General features: G+C 38.2%; 1 protein-coding gene across 1 annotated transcript in view; it reads right to left on the bottom strand.

Moving 5' to 3' along the window:
- NOX4 (NADPH oxidase 4) overlaps positions 1 to 14883 on the bottom strand; it is a gene marked incomplete at its 5' end in the record, with an annotated part of 146394 nt that overhangs the window by 27094 nt on the left and 104417 nt on the right. The window contains one exon of the mRNA XM_082843851.1: positions 10421 to 10502. Within this exon, the coding sequence (XP_082699977.1) occupies positions 10421 to 10502 (82 nt within the window). The remainder of the gene's footprint in view (positions 1 to 10420; positions 10503 to 14883) is intronic.

The raw sequence follows: 14883 nt of genomic DNA, 5'->3' as shown, positions 1-14883 counted from the left end.
TGAAAAGGGCACATTGTATCAAGGAACTCCTGGAAATTCCTGCTCTGCAGGATGGAAGGGTTCAGAGCCATCCTTCATATAACAGTTGTTTCTGGGAAAAAGGTGAATGTGATTAACTGTTTCCCTGGAAAGGACGGTTGCGGTTTTAGACTATTCCTTTCCCAGGAAGTAATCATATCAATAAAAACAACAAGGAGTGGGAGGGAGTTAAAAAGCTTGAGAAAGTCTTTGAAATCTTTCTATCTTTCTCTAATGGTCCTCAAATGCTAGTGTGCATCAGAATCGTTTGGAGGGCTTGCTATAAAACACAGAGTGCTGGCCTCCACCCCCAGATTTTCTAGGTCAGTAAGTCTGGGGTAAAGTCTGTGTTTCTAACAATATCCCATGTGACATTGATGGTTCTACAAGAGCAGGTAGGAGGATAGAGTCAGCTGGTACAGGTGGGAATTTTAAATATGGTGACCCAGGCAAGCCCTTAACATTTAAGTTAAGACTTGGTGGGAGGTGGTGGGTAGTGGTCCACACTGCTTAGACTTTAGGAACAACTTAAGGAAGAAAACTTCATCAGCAGAGGGCTAAGAAATCTCCGTAATTAACGAGTGAGTGATTAATACATAATACAATCTCATGCATAAATAAAAGCGACATTGTTCGAAAAACTGCTTTGACTGATGTCTGTTTCTTGGAGTTCTGAATCATTTAATCAAGATTTTCCAACAGAAACCGTTAATTAATTTAGGGGCTGCAAGGAGAAAAATTCTTTGGCTAGAAGTTCCGTAAAACAAGTATATCATCAAAATTATACTACCATAGCCATTATGAATAGATTAATTTTTAACTGCTTTCTTAATATTCATTTTTACTATAGGTTCATAAACTGTTTCTAAAATCATGGCTTAACTTTGATAATATCTCACTCTTCTAGAGCTGAGAATATTGTTGAGGAGCTATATATCACCTTATGCAAAAAGGAGGTTGTTTCTATCCAAGGATGTTAAGATAGGATTTTAAGATTTTTAACAAAGGAAGAACTTCAGGCCACTTTCTCTCTCAACGGATAGACAATTTCTGAGTCAAAGACAAATAAAAAATTAAAAAACTGAAAACAGCTGATGCCTGAGAAGATGTATGACAGCTGAGAATGCAGGATGAGGCAGAACAAAGAAAGTAAATGGTTTCAAAGGCACTAGATGGAGAATCCAACCAATATGCTTAACTTAATCTCCTAGAAAGTGTTTACTTCTTCAACTTGTTCTAAGATTTCAGCTTCCTGACCTCCCAGCTACAGGTTCTTCTTGGCCCCATCCTTGAACCAGTTCTTATTTGAGTCCAGAACCAGTTATTCTCTCACTCAGCACGGAGGCATCCTTATTCTTTGTCCATTAGTCTTGCACTAACAGAGTTCTTTGACTTATCGTGTATCTGAGCAGAATGTTCACAATTTCAGCAATGCCTCAGTTTTTGTAGAACTGTTCGGTGTTTTTTTTTTTTTTTTTTTGGTGGTCCAACTTGCTTTTGCAGTCCTGATGGCAGGGTTTTTACTTGTGAATTCCAGCCCAGGGGCTGGGACCTACTATCTATGGATAGATCAGCTTAATTTTGACATCATGCTTGCCTAGATTTGAAAATATTCAAGAATTAAGAATCCTAAAAATATCAATTTTTTTAGATCTCCTGCCAGCCAGGTGTTGGAATATTATCTACTAAATAAAAGAAAACCTAAGTTTAGGGATGAGAAAATGAGAGAAAGTAATCCTTTAATATTATGTACATTATGAAGAATGTTATGATTAGCTGTGATTGTGGAAACTACTAGAACAGCTGTGCATCCGTCATAAGCAGGCCCACAATAGAAAGAGTCCCTTCCTGAGTAATCATTGTGCCATCAGATCCCATCACCCAGAGCCATCATTGTTGGGCAGAACATGTCCGTTCTGGCAGGATCTAGACTGGAATGAAGGGATAGAACCTCACCACCCTGCCCTGAGGTGAGGCATAGCTTTGGGAAAAGGTAGAATAGAGCTGGGAATGGGGATACTAATGAGAATTCACATTTGCAACAAGTCAGGTACTTTACATCATTTTATTTAACAATCACAAAGCTTTATGAGGTAGAATTATGCCAGGCACTGTGTGTTCCTCAAAGCAACACTAGAGGGAAGGTACTTATCTGTCTATCTACCCACCCATCCCTAGTTCCTGACACAGAGCTCCTAAACTCTTCTACATATGGGTACTAAGAAAATCTTTTATTCTAGTATTTAGTCTTTGACTCTTATTCCTGACACAGAGCTCCTAAGACCTTTGTAATTTCCTCAATGATAGGAGTCTCTGGCACAGAGTTCCTATATTCTTGGAATTTCCTGATTCTAGGAATGTCTCTTGTTCTGATGAGACAATTCTTGGTGGGCTCCAGGATGCAGCTGGTCACCAGAAATGCCAGGCCATGATTAGAAGCTTGGAAGTTTCAGCTCCACCCCCGCTATTCTCTGGAGAGGGGAGAGGAGCTGGAAATGAAGTTAATAACTGACCATGCCTCTGTGACGAAGCCTCCATAAAAAGGGGTTTAGAGAGCTCCCAGGTTGATGAACACATCTACATGCCAAGGGGGTGGTGCACGCCAACTCTATGGGGACAGAATCTCCTGCACTTGGGACACTTCCAGACTTCACCTTATGTATCTCTTCATCTGGCTGTTCATATCTGTATGCTTTTTCATATCCTTTATTGTATAATAAATCCGTACGTGTTTCCCTGAGTTCTGTGAGCAAAGGACAGAATCCAAGGAGAGGATCATGGGAACCCTGATTTGTAGCTAATTTGGGCAGACGCTGTAAGTAACTTGGGAACTTACTACTTGTGATTGGCATCTGAAGTGGGAGTGAACAATCTTAGGGGACTGAACCCCTAAGCTGTAGGGTCTGCAACTAACTCTGGTTAGTGTCAGAATTGAATTGAATTGCCAGACACCCATCTGGTGTCAAAGAATTGGTTGGTACGGAAAAAACTCCCACGTACCTGGTGTTAGAAGTATTGTATGTGAGAGTAAAGGAGAAACAGGGAGTTTTTCCTGTAGTGCTAATATTGTATTTGAAATAGAGGGGAAAAAAATCATGTTCAGAAAGACCTCCCACTTGTCCTCAGTCATGGGGACAGTAAGCCAGCATGCGATACAAGTGAAACTGCTTGAATTCCTTCCTTAAAGTCCTTCCTCTTCCCTTCCCTCCCCTCACCCTTTCATCCTCTACCTCCTCTTCTTTTTGTCCAATAGTCATCCCATTCTGCTGATTGTGCCTCCTAACATTCTCAGACATCTATCTGCCTTTCCCTATTACTATTATGACAGAATCGATCCTTTATCACTTCCCTCCTGAATATGAAATATGATCTCTCAATGAACCACCCACTTTCACGGTTCCATATGCTGTTATACTCTTTGTTCCATCTATAAAAAGCCTCTTCATCTGGTTCCATAGCACTTGTCAAGATTTTCCCCAAAGGGAAAATTAAACTTTACATGAATTGCCTAGACAGGAAGGTACTTTATCTTCTCTTCTCCGATTGAATTTAGTACTTCTCTATAATTTATAGGACTTATCATATTGCTATAATTAATTTCTCCATTAAACTCTGATTCTGCTTTTCCCCAATGGGACTCTAGGTCCCACAAAGCCATATACTATGTCCTAATCATTTTTGTATTTTCAGTAATTATGACTGCTTCTGGTGCATGTAGTTTTTGAATAAATATTTGAAGAATGGAAAAATGGACAGATGAATAAATGAGAGGCAGTATAGCACAATTAGGTATAATTTGGGGGCCAAACAGACCTGGGTTTGAGACCCAGCTCTGCCATGTGACTTTGGATAAGTCACTTAACCCCTTTAAATTTTAGTCCCTTAATCTGTAAAATTTGTAAAATTGGGAAAATGGTCCTACCTAACTCATAGGGGATGGTAAAGATTAAATGAAATAATGCATATAAAGCACATAACACAATCCTGGCATGTAAAAAGTGTTAAATGTTGCTATTTTTTATTATAAATGAGAATAACTTCACTCAGGTAACAAATATATTACAAATGTGCAGATTGAACAAAAATTACTGAAGTGGGAGGGAGGGTCTCTGGGGAAGAGGAACTCAAAACTTTCTTTGGGAAGAGAAAGGAAGACAATTTGGAGAATAGATGACATCTGGAAAGGTCATCTGAGGCTCTGCAATTTAAGTATATTACTCAATATCACTGTTTTAAGCCATTTTTAAACAGCCCATTGGAAATGACGTTAAGTTGAGACATTGCTTTTATTGTCCAAATAATCAAGGTTGTCCTCTGGTGGCGAACCAAGCCAAAAAGAAAGAGCTCTGAATTTTGTCATAAATAGTATTCCCCTCTCTAAACAGTTCTGACATTAAGCATTCCAGAGAATTTGATCTTTATGAGAACGAAATAGAGATACGTGACATTTTGTTCCTGTTTTCCACAATATTTTTATATGTATTATGATTAAACTTTCAGAGCCATTGGAATATGTTTTGCTGGCCTAATTGCCAACATGGTTGCAAGTCATTTGTGAGTAAAATTATGCCAAATGTCTTCAACCGTTTTACATCCCGAAGCTGCATTTACAAGGATAAGAATATTTATAGCTACCCTCAATTCTAAATACATTATAAACCTAAAGCCTTCACAGTTAATAATGAGGATGACAGCTAAGAAATGAGCAACAAAACTTAAGCTCATTATCTCCATTTCTTTCCTCTAACCTATGAATCAATATTTACTTTATATTAAGTATGCATTCATTTCCTGCTTTTCACTCATCTATCTATTTCTGACACATCTACTCCTGCTCTGCGAATTTTCATGGTGCAATGTCTTCTATGACATTCTGATGAGAATGGATGTGCCCAGTTTTGGCAATGGGTCAACTTTGAATTCAGGAATGTAAGAATGTGACTAATTAGCGTGATTATAATTTAGAACAATGTTCCCCAGCATCATCGCAGGTAACGTTTTTTAAAAAATGGCTTACCCTTAAAAAACACACGTACACACACATTTCAAGAACTAGTCAGCTCTCTTCATGAATTCTTTCCCTAAATAAAAGACACCCTTTTCCACGTTTCATTATCTATTAGGTGTCTCTATAAGATGCTCAAGATTATAGGGACACTATGCTCACTAGAGAACCCACTCCCAATCCAAATTACCACAGTCCATTCATCAGCCTATATTAACCAGTGTAGCTGAGTCTCACTTAAAGGTCAGCTACATTATCCTCTGTGTGTAATGTGTAAATATCACTCTGTGACACCATGTAATATAGGGCAAATAAGTCACTTCTTAACCCATATTTTAGCTCTTAAAATGTATTTCTCACAAATGGAGTCTATATTCAATGAGTCAGTAAAAGAATCAGAATAATCTTAATGTAGTGTGAATGTAAATTGATTCAGCCACTATGGAGAACAGTATAGAGGTTCCTTAAATAACTAAAAATAGAACTACCATATGACCCAGCAATCCCACTACTGGGCATATACCATGAGAAAACCATAATTCTAAAAGAGAAAGGTACCACAATATTCATTGCAGCTCTATTTACAATAGCCAGGACATGGAAGCAACCTAAGTGTCCATCAACAGATGAATGGATAAAGAAGATGTGGCACATATATACAATGGAATATTACTCAGCCATAAAAAGAAACAAAATTGAGTTATTTGTAGTAAGGTGGATGGACCTAGAGTCTGTCATACAGAGTGAAGTAAGTCAGAAAGAGAAAAACAAATACCGTATACTAACACATATATATGGAATCTAAAAAAAAAAAAAAAAGGTTCTGATGAACTTAGGGGCAGGACAGGAATAAAGACGCAGAGGTAGAGAATGGACTTGAGAACACGGGGAGTGGAAATGGTAAGCTGGGACGAAGTGAGAGAGTGGCATGGACATATATACACTACCAAATGTAAAATAGATAGCTAGTGGGAAGCAGCCATATAGCACAGCGAGATCAGCTCTGTTGTTTGTGACCACCTAGAGCGGTGGGATAGGGAGAGTGGGAGCGAGACACAAGAGGGAGGGGATATGGGGATATATGTATACATATAGCTGATTCACTTTGTTATACAGAAGAAACTAACACAACATTGTAAAGCAATTATACTCCAATAAAGATGTTAAAAAAATTATATGGTTATATCTGTAAGTGCCAAAAACTTATCTGGTAGAATTCAGCAGCCAATGCTATGTTTACTAATATAAAAACATAATGTCATTTACTATAAAGCAGATCTAGCTGCCGAAATTTTAGCGACATACAAATAAATTAAACTCTCAAACAATTACTAAAAAAAAAAACTTAATATAAATAGGTATACGGCATTGTGAATAAAAGCAACAAATACTAACGGTTTGATTAAACCTTCAGCTTTCTAGAAATCTTTGTGTGTCACAAAATTACAAATTCCTTGACTATTAGTTATCTTCAATAATGAATAAATGAGAGTATATCTGAGAATGAATATAAATGAGAGAAAAAATGAGTGTTTTAAAAACCATGAATACAAAATTAGTTTAAATTAGGTCTAGACACACAGATTCCCTGCCCACCTGTATTTACTAATTGGCCCTACCACAATTTTCTCTTCTACGGCAACATTCTTTAAGTGGGTATTGTTTACATGCACAGAGTTTTTGCTCCTATGCTCTTTCCTGGACCAACTCAACACTGCCTAGGCACAGCACAAACAGAATTATATTATCCCTTCTATGTCCCCCAGCATCTCCTAAAATTCTGCCAAACTAGACATTAAATCAGCTATGGGAAGATGAAAATGGTTAATATTCTGTAACTTAAATAAACTAATTGTATTTAATCCAGAATTTTATGTAAATATTTTCAGCCCCAGAATCCTTTAATTAGCATATCTTCATTTGATAGTTCAGAAAACTGAAGCTCATAAAGATGTTAAGTGGTCACTTAAGTGGTGTCTCACATCAGCATCTCGCTGTAATTTAGAAATATTGAATAAATAGTACTTCCCTAAATATTAATAAGGGTGGGTTGACAAAAGTATCTTGACATAAAAGCTATCCTGCAAGATAAATGAACAACCTATTTCCTATGGTGTTTGGAAACATGCAAATCTAGTTAATTCTAGATGCAATTTTAAATGAATAGCAATAAATACACCTGCAGCTAAAATGCAGTATTTACTGTGTCAAGCTCAGTTCAAAATATTTTATTACTTCATTTAATCTTTGTATCATGCTTGAGTGGTAAGTATTATTATCTTCCTCGTTTCACACAGGTGGAACTGAGGCACAGAGGGTTAGGTCACCCAGGTCACCAAGTCAGCAGGGAAGGCAATCTGCTTCAGAGTCTGCACACTGAACGGCTGTAATATGGTGTGTGTGGCATCAATGGGTGATTTTTATTTCTTTAATCTGCAGATGTCAAAAAGTATATCTACTCCAAGGGTTAGACACTGACAAAGGATTGTCACATGATGTCTGTTAAATATTAGAATGGATCACATCACTATCAGAAAAGAAATCTACGAACAAGAAGGATACTTGTAAAGCTAAGGAAACCTAGGGAAACAACTGCAGACAGATTACCAGTTGAGAAACCATTGTAAGTCTCCTTTAAACAATGGTATCAGTCAGACAGTAAGCCTAAGAGGCAGAAAAGCAAGTATCACTGGCCCCTGCGAATAGCAGCTGTGGGCAAAAATACTGATAGACATGCATGGATCTCTTCAGGCACCTCCATGCTCCCTGCCAACATGAACATGAGTAACATGCAAGGCTTCTCCAGGCACATGTATGTCCCTGTGAGTACTGGGAAGAGATTGGAAGATTACTGCTAGAGATTAAACCTGGATTAATATCTGAAACAATGAACAGATAATTCAGATTATGTATTTATTTTGTGACCAGAATTAAGTAAATATTATCATAGCTATGAAATCAGGGAAAAACTAACTCAGGTGAAGTTCAGTAAATACTTGAATAAACTGCCAAACTGATCAAAGAATGAATCATTTAGCATCATGATGAGTTTTGATTAAATATGTGTAAACCAAGCTCTAATTCTTTAATTTGGTGACTGTTTTTTCTATTTCAGATAATAATTTATTCATTCTTTAGCCTGTTGCATACTAGCTAGTAAAGAGAGTCAGATTACTCAAAAAGTAGAGGGTACTCCAAGCTTCCACAGGAAGGATCAAGACACCAGCGTACATCAGCTTTTAGGGAAGAGAATACCTAATAAAAACCTGGTACTTCCTTATTCTCTGGGAAGATGAGGCACATTGCTTCAACCAATTAATACACTTGTGGCATCTAAGTAAAAGTCTGTCCCATTTAAGAAAGAGTTATCAAGATGCTAAAGAAGAATATATTCCTAAAATCATATCTAGCATGTGGTTATTTTGAAAACCACTTATTAACATAGGCAGAACACTCTATGACATAAATCACAGCAAGATCCTTTTTGACCCACCTCCTAGAGAAATGGAAATAAAAACAAAAATAAACAAATGGGACCTAATGAAACCTCAAAGCTTTTGTACAGCAAAGGAAACCATAAACAAGACCAAAAGACAACCCTCAGAATGGGAGAAAATACTTGCAAATGAAGCAACTGACAAAGGATTAACCTCCAAAATTTACAAGCAGCTCATGCAGCTCAATATCAAAAAATCAAACGACCCAATCCAAACATGGGCAGAAGACCTAAATAGACATTTCTCCAAAGAAGATATACAGATTGCCAACAAACACATGAAAGGATGCTCAACATCACTAATCATTAGAGAAATGCAAATCAAAACTACAATGAGATATCATCTCACACCGGTCAGAATGGCCATCATCAAAAAATCTACAAACAATAAATGCTGGAGGGGGTGTGGAGAAAAGGGAACCCTCTTGCACTGTTGGTGGGAATGTAAATTGATACAGCCACTATGGAGAACAGTATGGAGGTTCCTTAAAAAACTAAAAATAGGGGCTTCCCTGGTGGCGCAGTGGTTGGGAGTCCGCCTGCCAATGCAGGGGACACAGGTTCGTGCCCCAGTCCAGGAGGATCCCACATGCCGCGGAGCGGCTGGGCCCGTGAGCCATGGCCACTAGGCCTGCGCGTCTGGAGCCTGTGCTCCGCAACGGGAGGGACCGCAGCAGTGAGAGGCCCACGTACCGCAAAACAAACAAACAAACAAACAAAAAAACTAAAAATAGAACTACCATATGACCCAGCAGTCCCACTACTGGGCATATACCCTGAGAAACCCATAATTCAAAAAGAGTCATGTACCACAATGTTCATTGCAACTATATTTACAATAGCCAGGACATGGAAGCAACCTAAGTGTCCATCAACAGATGAACAGATAAAGAAGATGTGGCACATATATACAATGGAATATTAGTCAGCCATAAAAAGAAACGAAATTGAGTTATTTGTAGTGAGGCGGATGAACTTACAGTCTGTCATACAGAGTGAAGTCAGAAAGAGAAAAAACGAATACCGTATGCTAACACATATACATGGAATCTAAAAAAAAAAAAAAAAATGGTCGTGAAGAACCTAGGGGCAAGACGGGAATAAAGACACAGACCTACTAGAAAATGGACTTGAGGATATGGGTAGGGGGAAGGGTAAGCTGGGACAAAGTGAGAGAGTGGCACGGACATATATACACCACCAAATGTAAAAGAGCTAGCTAGTGGGAAGCAGCAGCATAGCACAGGGAGATCAGCTCGGTGCTTTGTGACCACCTAGAGGGGTGGGATAGGGAGGGTGGGAGGGAGGGAGACACAAGAGGGAAGAGATATGGGGATATATGTATATGTATATATGCATAACTGATTCACTTTGTTATAAAGCAGAAACTAACACACCATTGTAAAGCAATTATACTCCAATAAAGATGTTAAAAAAAATACGGCTTCCCTGGTGGCGCAGTGGTTGAGAGTCCGCCTGCCGATGCAGGGGACAAGGGTTCGTGTCCCCGTCCGGGAAGATCCCACATGCCGTGGGGCGGCTGGGCCCGTGAGCCATGGCCGCTGAGCCTGTGCGTCCGGAGCCTGTGCTCCGCAGTGGGAGAGGCCTCAACAGTGAGAGGCCCGCGTACCGCAAAAACAAAACAAAACAACAACAACAACAACAAAATATATATAAATGAATCCTTACATTTAAATGACAAAAAACAGGAAACCAGATGAGGGATTAGCTGTGAAGAGCTTGAGACATTATAGTGCAGGAGATGCTCTAGTTAGTTAGGCTAGGATTTTCAGGCCTTTTCAGAAATCCTAAAATGGAAAAATTTTTTCTTTGCCCTCCCAAAGCTCACCCATCATTATGCCCATTCCCTTCACAATACCTAGAGAACTCCTATTGCTTACTTGGGATAATTTCTAGATTGAATGAAGGGCAGAATCTCGGAGTCTTGACTAGATGGAGGAAGGAGTAAATCTCGAAATCGTTCTGTCAAAAGAAAAATAAACAACAGGCTATGAAAAAAGTCATAAAAGAATTTCAAAATAGAATTATTTCCTATTCTTTTAATTTGTTAACTATTTTGACTGCATATCTTGTATTAGAAATTTACCCACCATTTTATGTACTACCAAAATAGGTTTTTATTTCACTTTAATGACTATGCATATTTTTCTAATTAAGATGTCATAACAACTGCATATATAAAAATAACAAGTATTTAGTATTAGTTTATACTAATAACAAATTAGTATAAACTAATACTAAAATCTTATAATTGAAAGGTTGAGGAAACATATATGACCAATAAATATACCAAGAGATGCACAAACTCATTAGTAAACTGCGAAATGAGAATTAAAACCACACACCATAAGATAGCATTCACATTATGTGGCATTCAATTGACAGAAATTAATCACACAAGACCAAGTGTTAGGATTGTATCAACATAAGCTCTTATATAATTCTGGCGGAAATGCAAGTTGGTGCAATAGCTTTGGAAAACAATTCCGTATTATCTTTTAAGTTTAACTTTTGCATACCCTATGAGCCAATATTTCCTTCGCTAGGTATATACTCTGCAGAAACTTTCAAATATGTCTCAGGCAGAAGAAAAAGAATATTCATAGCAGCACTGGTCAGAACAACATAAATGGAAACAACTCAATTGCCTAGGAACAGGAGAATGGATAATTTGTGGTGTATTCACACAATAGAATATTCGTTGAAGTGAAACAATGAATTCAGTTACAAATAAAAGCACAGTGAATCATACTAGTATGATGTTGAGTGAAAAAAATACCAGCAGATTACATATAGAAGAATATTATTTTTTGTTGAGTTAAAAACTAACTAAGCGGGCTTCCCTGGTGGCGCAGTGGTTGGGGGTCCGCCTGCCGATGCAGGGGACGCGGGTTCGTGCCCCGGTCTGGGAAGATCCCACATGCCGCCGAGCAGCTGTGCCCGTGAGCTATGGCCGCTGGGCCTGCGCGTCCGGAGCCTGTGCTCCGCAATGGGAGAGGTCACAATGGTGAGAGGCCCGCATACCGCAAAAAAAAAAAAAAAAAAAAAAACTAACTAAGCAATGTGTTATTTGGGTATGTTATATATGAAACAAAGAAACCCAGTGAAAAAAGGGATGATATACACAATTCAGGACAATGGTTACCTTTTAGTAGGAGTGAGGAGATGAAATAGGAGAAAAGCAAAAAGGCAGGTGAAAGAAATTGTTAATAAAGTCATATGTATTCATTATAGCATCATAAATCAGTGAATGAATGAGAGCCAGAAATTGTCCAATGATGACAGTGGGTCATGAACCAAGAATCTGATTAATACAATTCTGTACTCATGAATTCATAACGAAGGAAAGAGGGAGAAAGGGAGGAAAAGAAAGAGGAAGAGAAAGAGACAGGGAGGGAAGAAGTGAGACAGGAAACAGAAAAGAAGAGAAGGGAAAAATGGAGTGTGGAGAAAGGAAGAATCCTCAGTTCTACCTTAGAAATAGTTATAACGAAAAGCTATCTGCACTGATAGAGTAATCTATCGCTCTAATACTGATCCCACATTTCTAGGATTAGATAGTCACTATCTCTAGAGTCATCCCTAGGGAAGGCTTCCTTGATCCCTCCTCTTTCTTTCTTTCTTCCTGCCAAATGTGGAATAGATGGCCCTGCTGGGTACTCCTAGTACACTCTGTGCTACGCTCCCATGGAATCTATCATATTACATTTTTACTGTTATATACATCTGTCTATCCACCCCTCCCCCTCCTCCTAGTAGATGGGTATTGTGCCACCAGGATGCAGAACACTATCTGATACATATTAAGGTGTTAGATAAATATTTGTTGAAAGACTATTTCTGATTTCCATTTTTACTGGATACAGAAAACTGTTTGCCTAGGTTAATCTTAACGCCTTTTGGAAGAGCCCCACTGGTCATCGATCAACCATAAAAAGCCAGGGGACCTATACTCTAGCCTGGACAGAGTCACACCATCAGGCTGAGAACAGAGTACAAAGCTGAAACGCTGCACTGCAGTAAATCCATCACTAACAAAAGGTGAGCAATTTCCACAAAACACTGAAAATCTACACTTGACGATGACTCACCCTTTCCAGGCTACTGAATAGCCAGACGTTAAACATTTGTGAGTACTGTGGTTAACAAGTATGGCTGAGAAACAGGATGTGGATTTTATCCTCATATTCATTAAAGTAGATCGAATCAGATGTTTAGCTGACCTCTACTCTGCATTTTGTTTTCACCACTCTGACAGTTCTTACAATACACTTGGAGAGGAACTAAGAAAATTCAGAGGTGGCTGTACCCTACAGTCCACAAGTCCAAGAAAGCATACTTTATTTTTCTCTCCTTTAGGCACACTTACTCTTTAATTTGAGTTCATATTTTTTAAAATTAAATTCTATTATTAACTGATATGCTGTTTTTTTGTTTTTGTTTTTTGGTTTTTTTTTTTGTGGTATATGGGCCTCTCACTGCTGTGGCCTCTCCCGTTGCAGAGCACAGGCTCCGGATGCGCAGGCTCAGCGGCCATGGCTCATGGGCCCAGCTGCTCCGCGGCATGTGGGATCTTCCCGGACTGGGGCACGAACCCATGTCCCCTGCATCGGCAGGCAGACTCTCAACCACTGCGCCACCAGGGAAGCCCATCTGCTGCTATTTTTCATCAACGAAATTAATGATTATTTCAATGAATGAAATTCATTGTAAATTTTTCTGATGACATGACCCATGCTTTTCAGTCTACTTCCCAATTTAGGTAGCATCCCATTAAATGAGTGATTTGCAGTGTTTCTCTTTTTCCTTCTTTTGCCCCCCATTTATGCCTTTCCTAAAATGGGTCTTGAAAAATAAAAGCAAAACCCAACAGCAAATATGAACTTTACACATCAAGTAAAGAACTGTTCAATCAAACAGCTATATTAAATATGATATATCCTTGGGTGCTGAAAATCAACATAAGTTTAAAAATCTCTGGAGATGACATTATACTGATAGGACTAAAAAACAAACAAAAACCCACCCTCTACACACACAGCAAAAGTAGCATATAAGAGATCATTTATTAAGCTACCCAAACTATGAAATCTATAATTAGTATTCCTACATCTGGAGCATCCTTTAATCTGGGTATCATAAATGCAAGGAATACCAAGTGAACGTGAAGACTCTTGAGTAGCTAGCGCGACTGTCAAAAAAAAAAATCCACATATACGCAAACAGAAAATATACACAGTACCTTAAAACTGTCCTTTTTAAATTTTCCATTTTTATACCATATGTATAAATTCCTAAATGAGAATAATTAACTTTTTCCCGTAAAAGTATAATGATTGCTTATTTTTTCTTTATGAGAATAAAAATAAATGATAAAAATTATCCTTAGAAAAGTCCAAGTAAGTGAAAAATTGTTTCAAATGCTTATATTAATCCTTCTTTAGTCTCCTAAATTTCAGCTATTAGCATCCCATTCTTTATCTGATGCTAAGGAAAAGACCAAAATAAATTGATGTTTCCTCTGTTAAATAGCAAAAATTTTAAAATAGTTCTTCTTTTCTTAGAGTAAAATGTCACACCAGCTGATCTGCTTTCTCAGTAGGCCCAAAGTCTGTTTCGTAAGAAAATGGCAGTTATCCAAAAACTAGAGCTCAGTCCTTTCACAGGGCTTCTTAGAACAATTTCATTAAAGCCACTGAAAAGAACCAGAGGATTTTCTGCAAAGTGATATTTTGATGAGCTGACTAATGATGTGATAATGTCTGACCATAATCTTCTACCAGTAGGGGATATATCTTAATTAACACAAGCTTTTGTAGCCTTTCACCCACTGTTTCTTTCTCTCATTCAATCAACAAAAGGATTCCCAGGCAACAAGACCTGGATGACATGCTGCACACAATTACATTAATTTGGGTTCCCTGGACAACCAATTGTGAGACAATATACTTATTTATTTGAAAACAAAGATGAGAAAACTAAAATACTCTTTCCAATTTTAACAAACTGTTTTGTACATTTACTGTGACTCAAATTCTTTATTTTCCCTTTAGTGGAAAATAGGCAATCTGCAATCCTCCCCAACATGCAGAACGTAACAAAAGCAATAAACATTTGCATAACAACAAAAAACATATATATTCTTGGAATGAGAAAAAATTAAGTCTTCTCTCTACCACTATAATAATAAGGAAGAGAAAAAGCAAAAAGCACAGTCAGCAGGTAGCCTCCAGCTGTCAGTTACATCAGAGTCTGCCTTAGGTGCAGGGGAATTGCCTTTCCCAGAACAGCTCAAATCCAGTGACTGAACAAGGCAGGGGTAGTTTAGCTGTACACAGGCAAC

This window comes from Leucopleurus acutus, assembly GCF_964270905.1.
Source record: "Leucopleurus acutus genome assembly, chromosome: 8".
Taxonomy (NCBI): Eukaryota; Metazoa; Chordata; class Mammalia; order Artiodactyla; family Delphinidae; genus Leucopleurus; species Leucopleurus acutus.
This window is presented reverse-complemented; position numbering and strand designations above follow the sequence as displayed.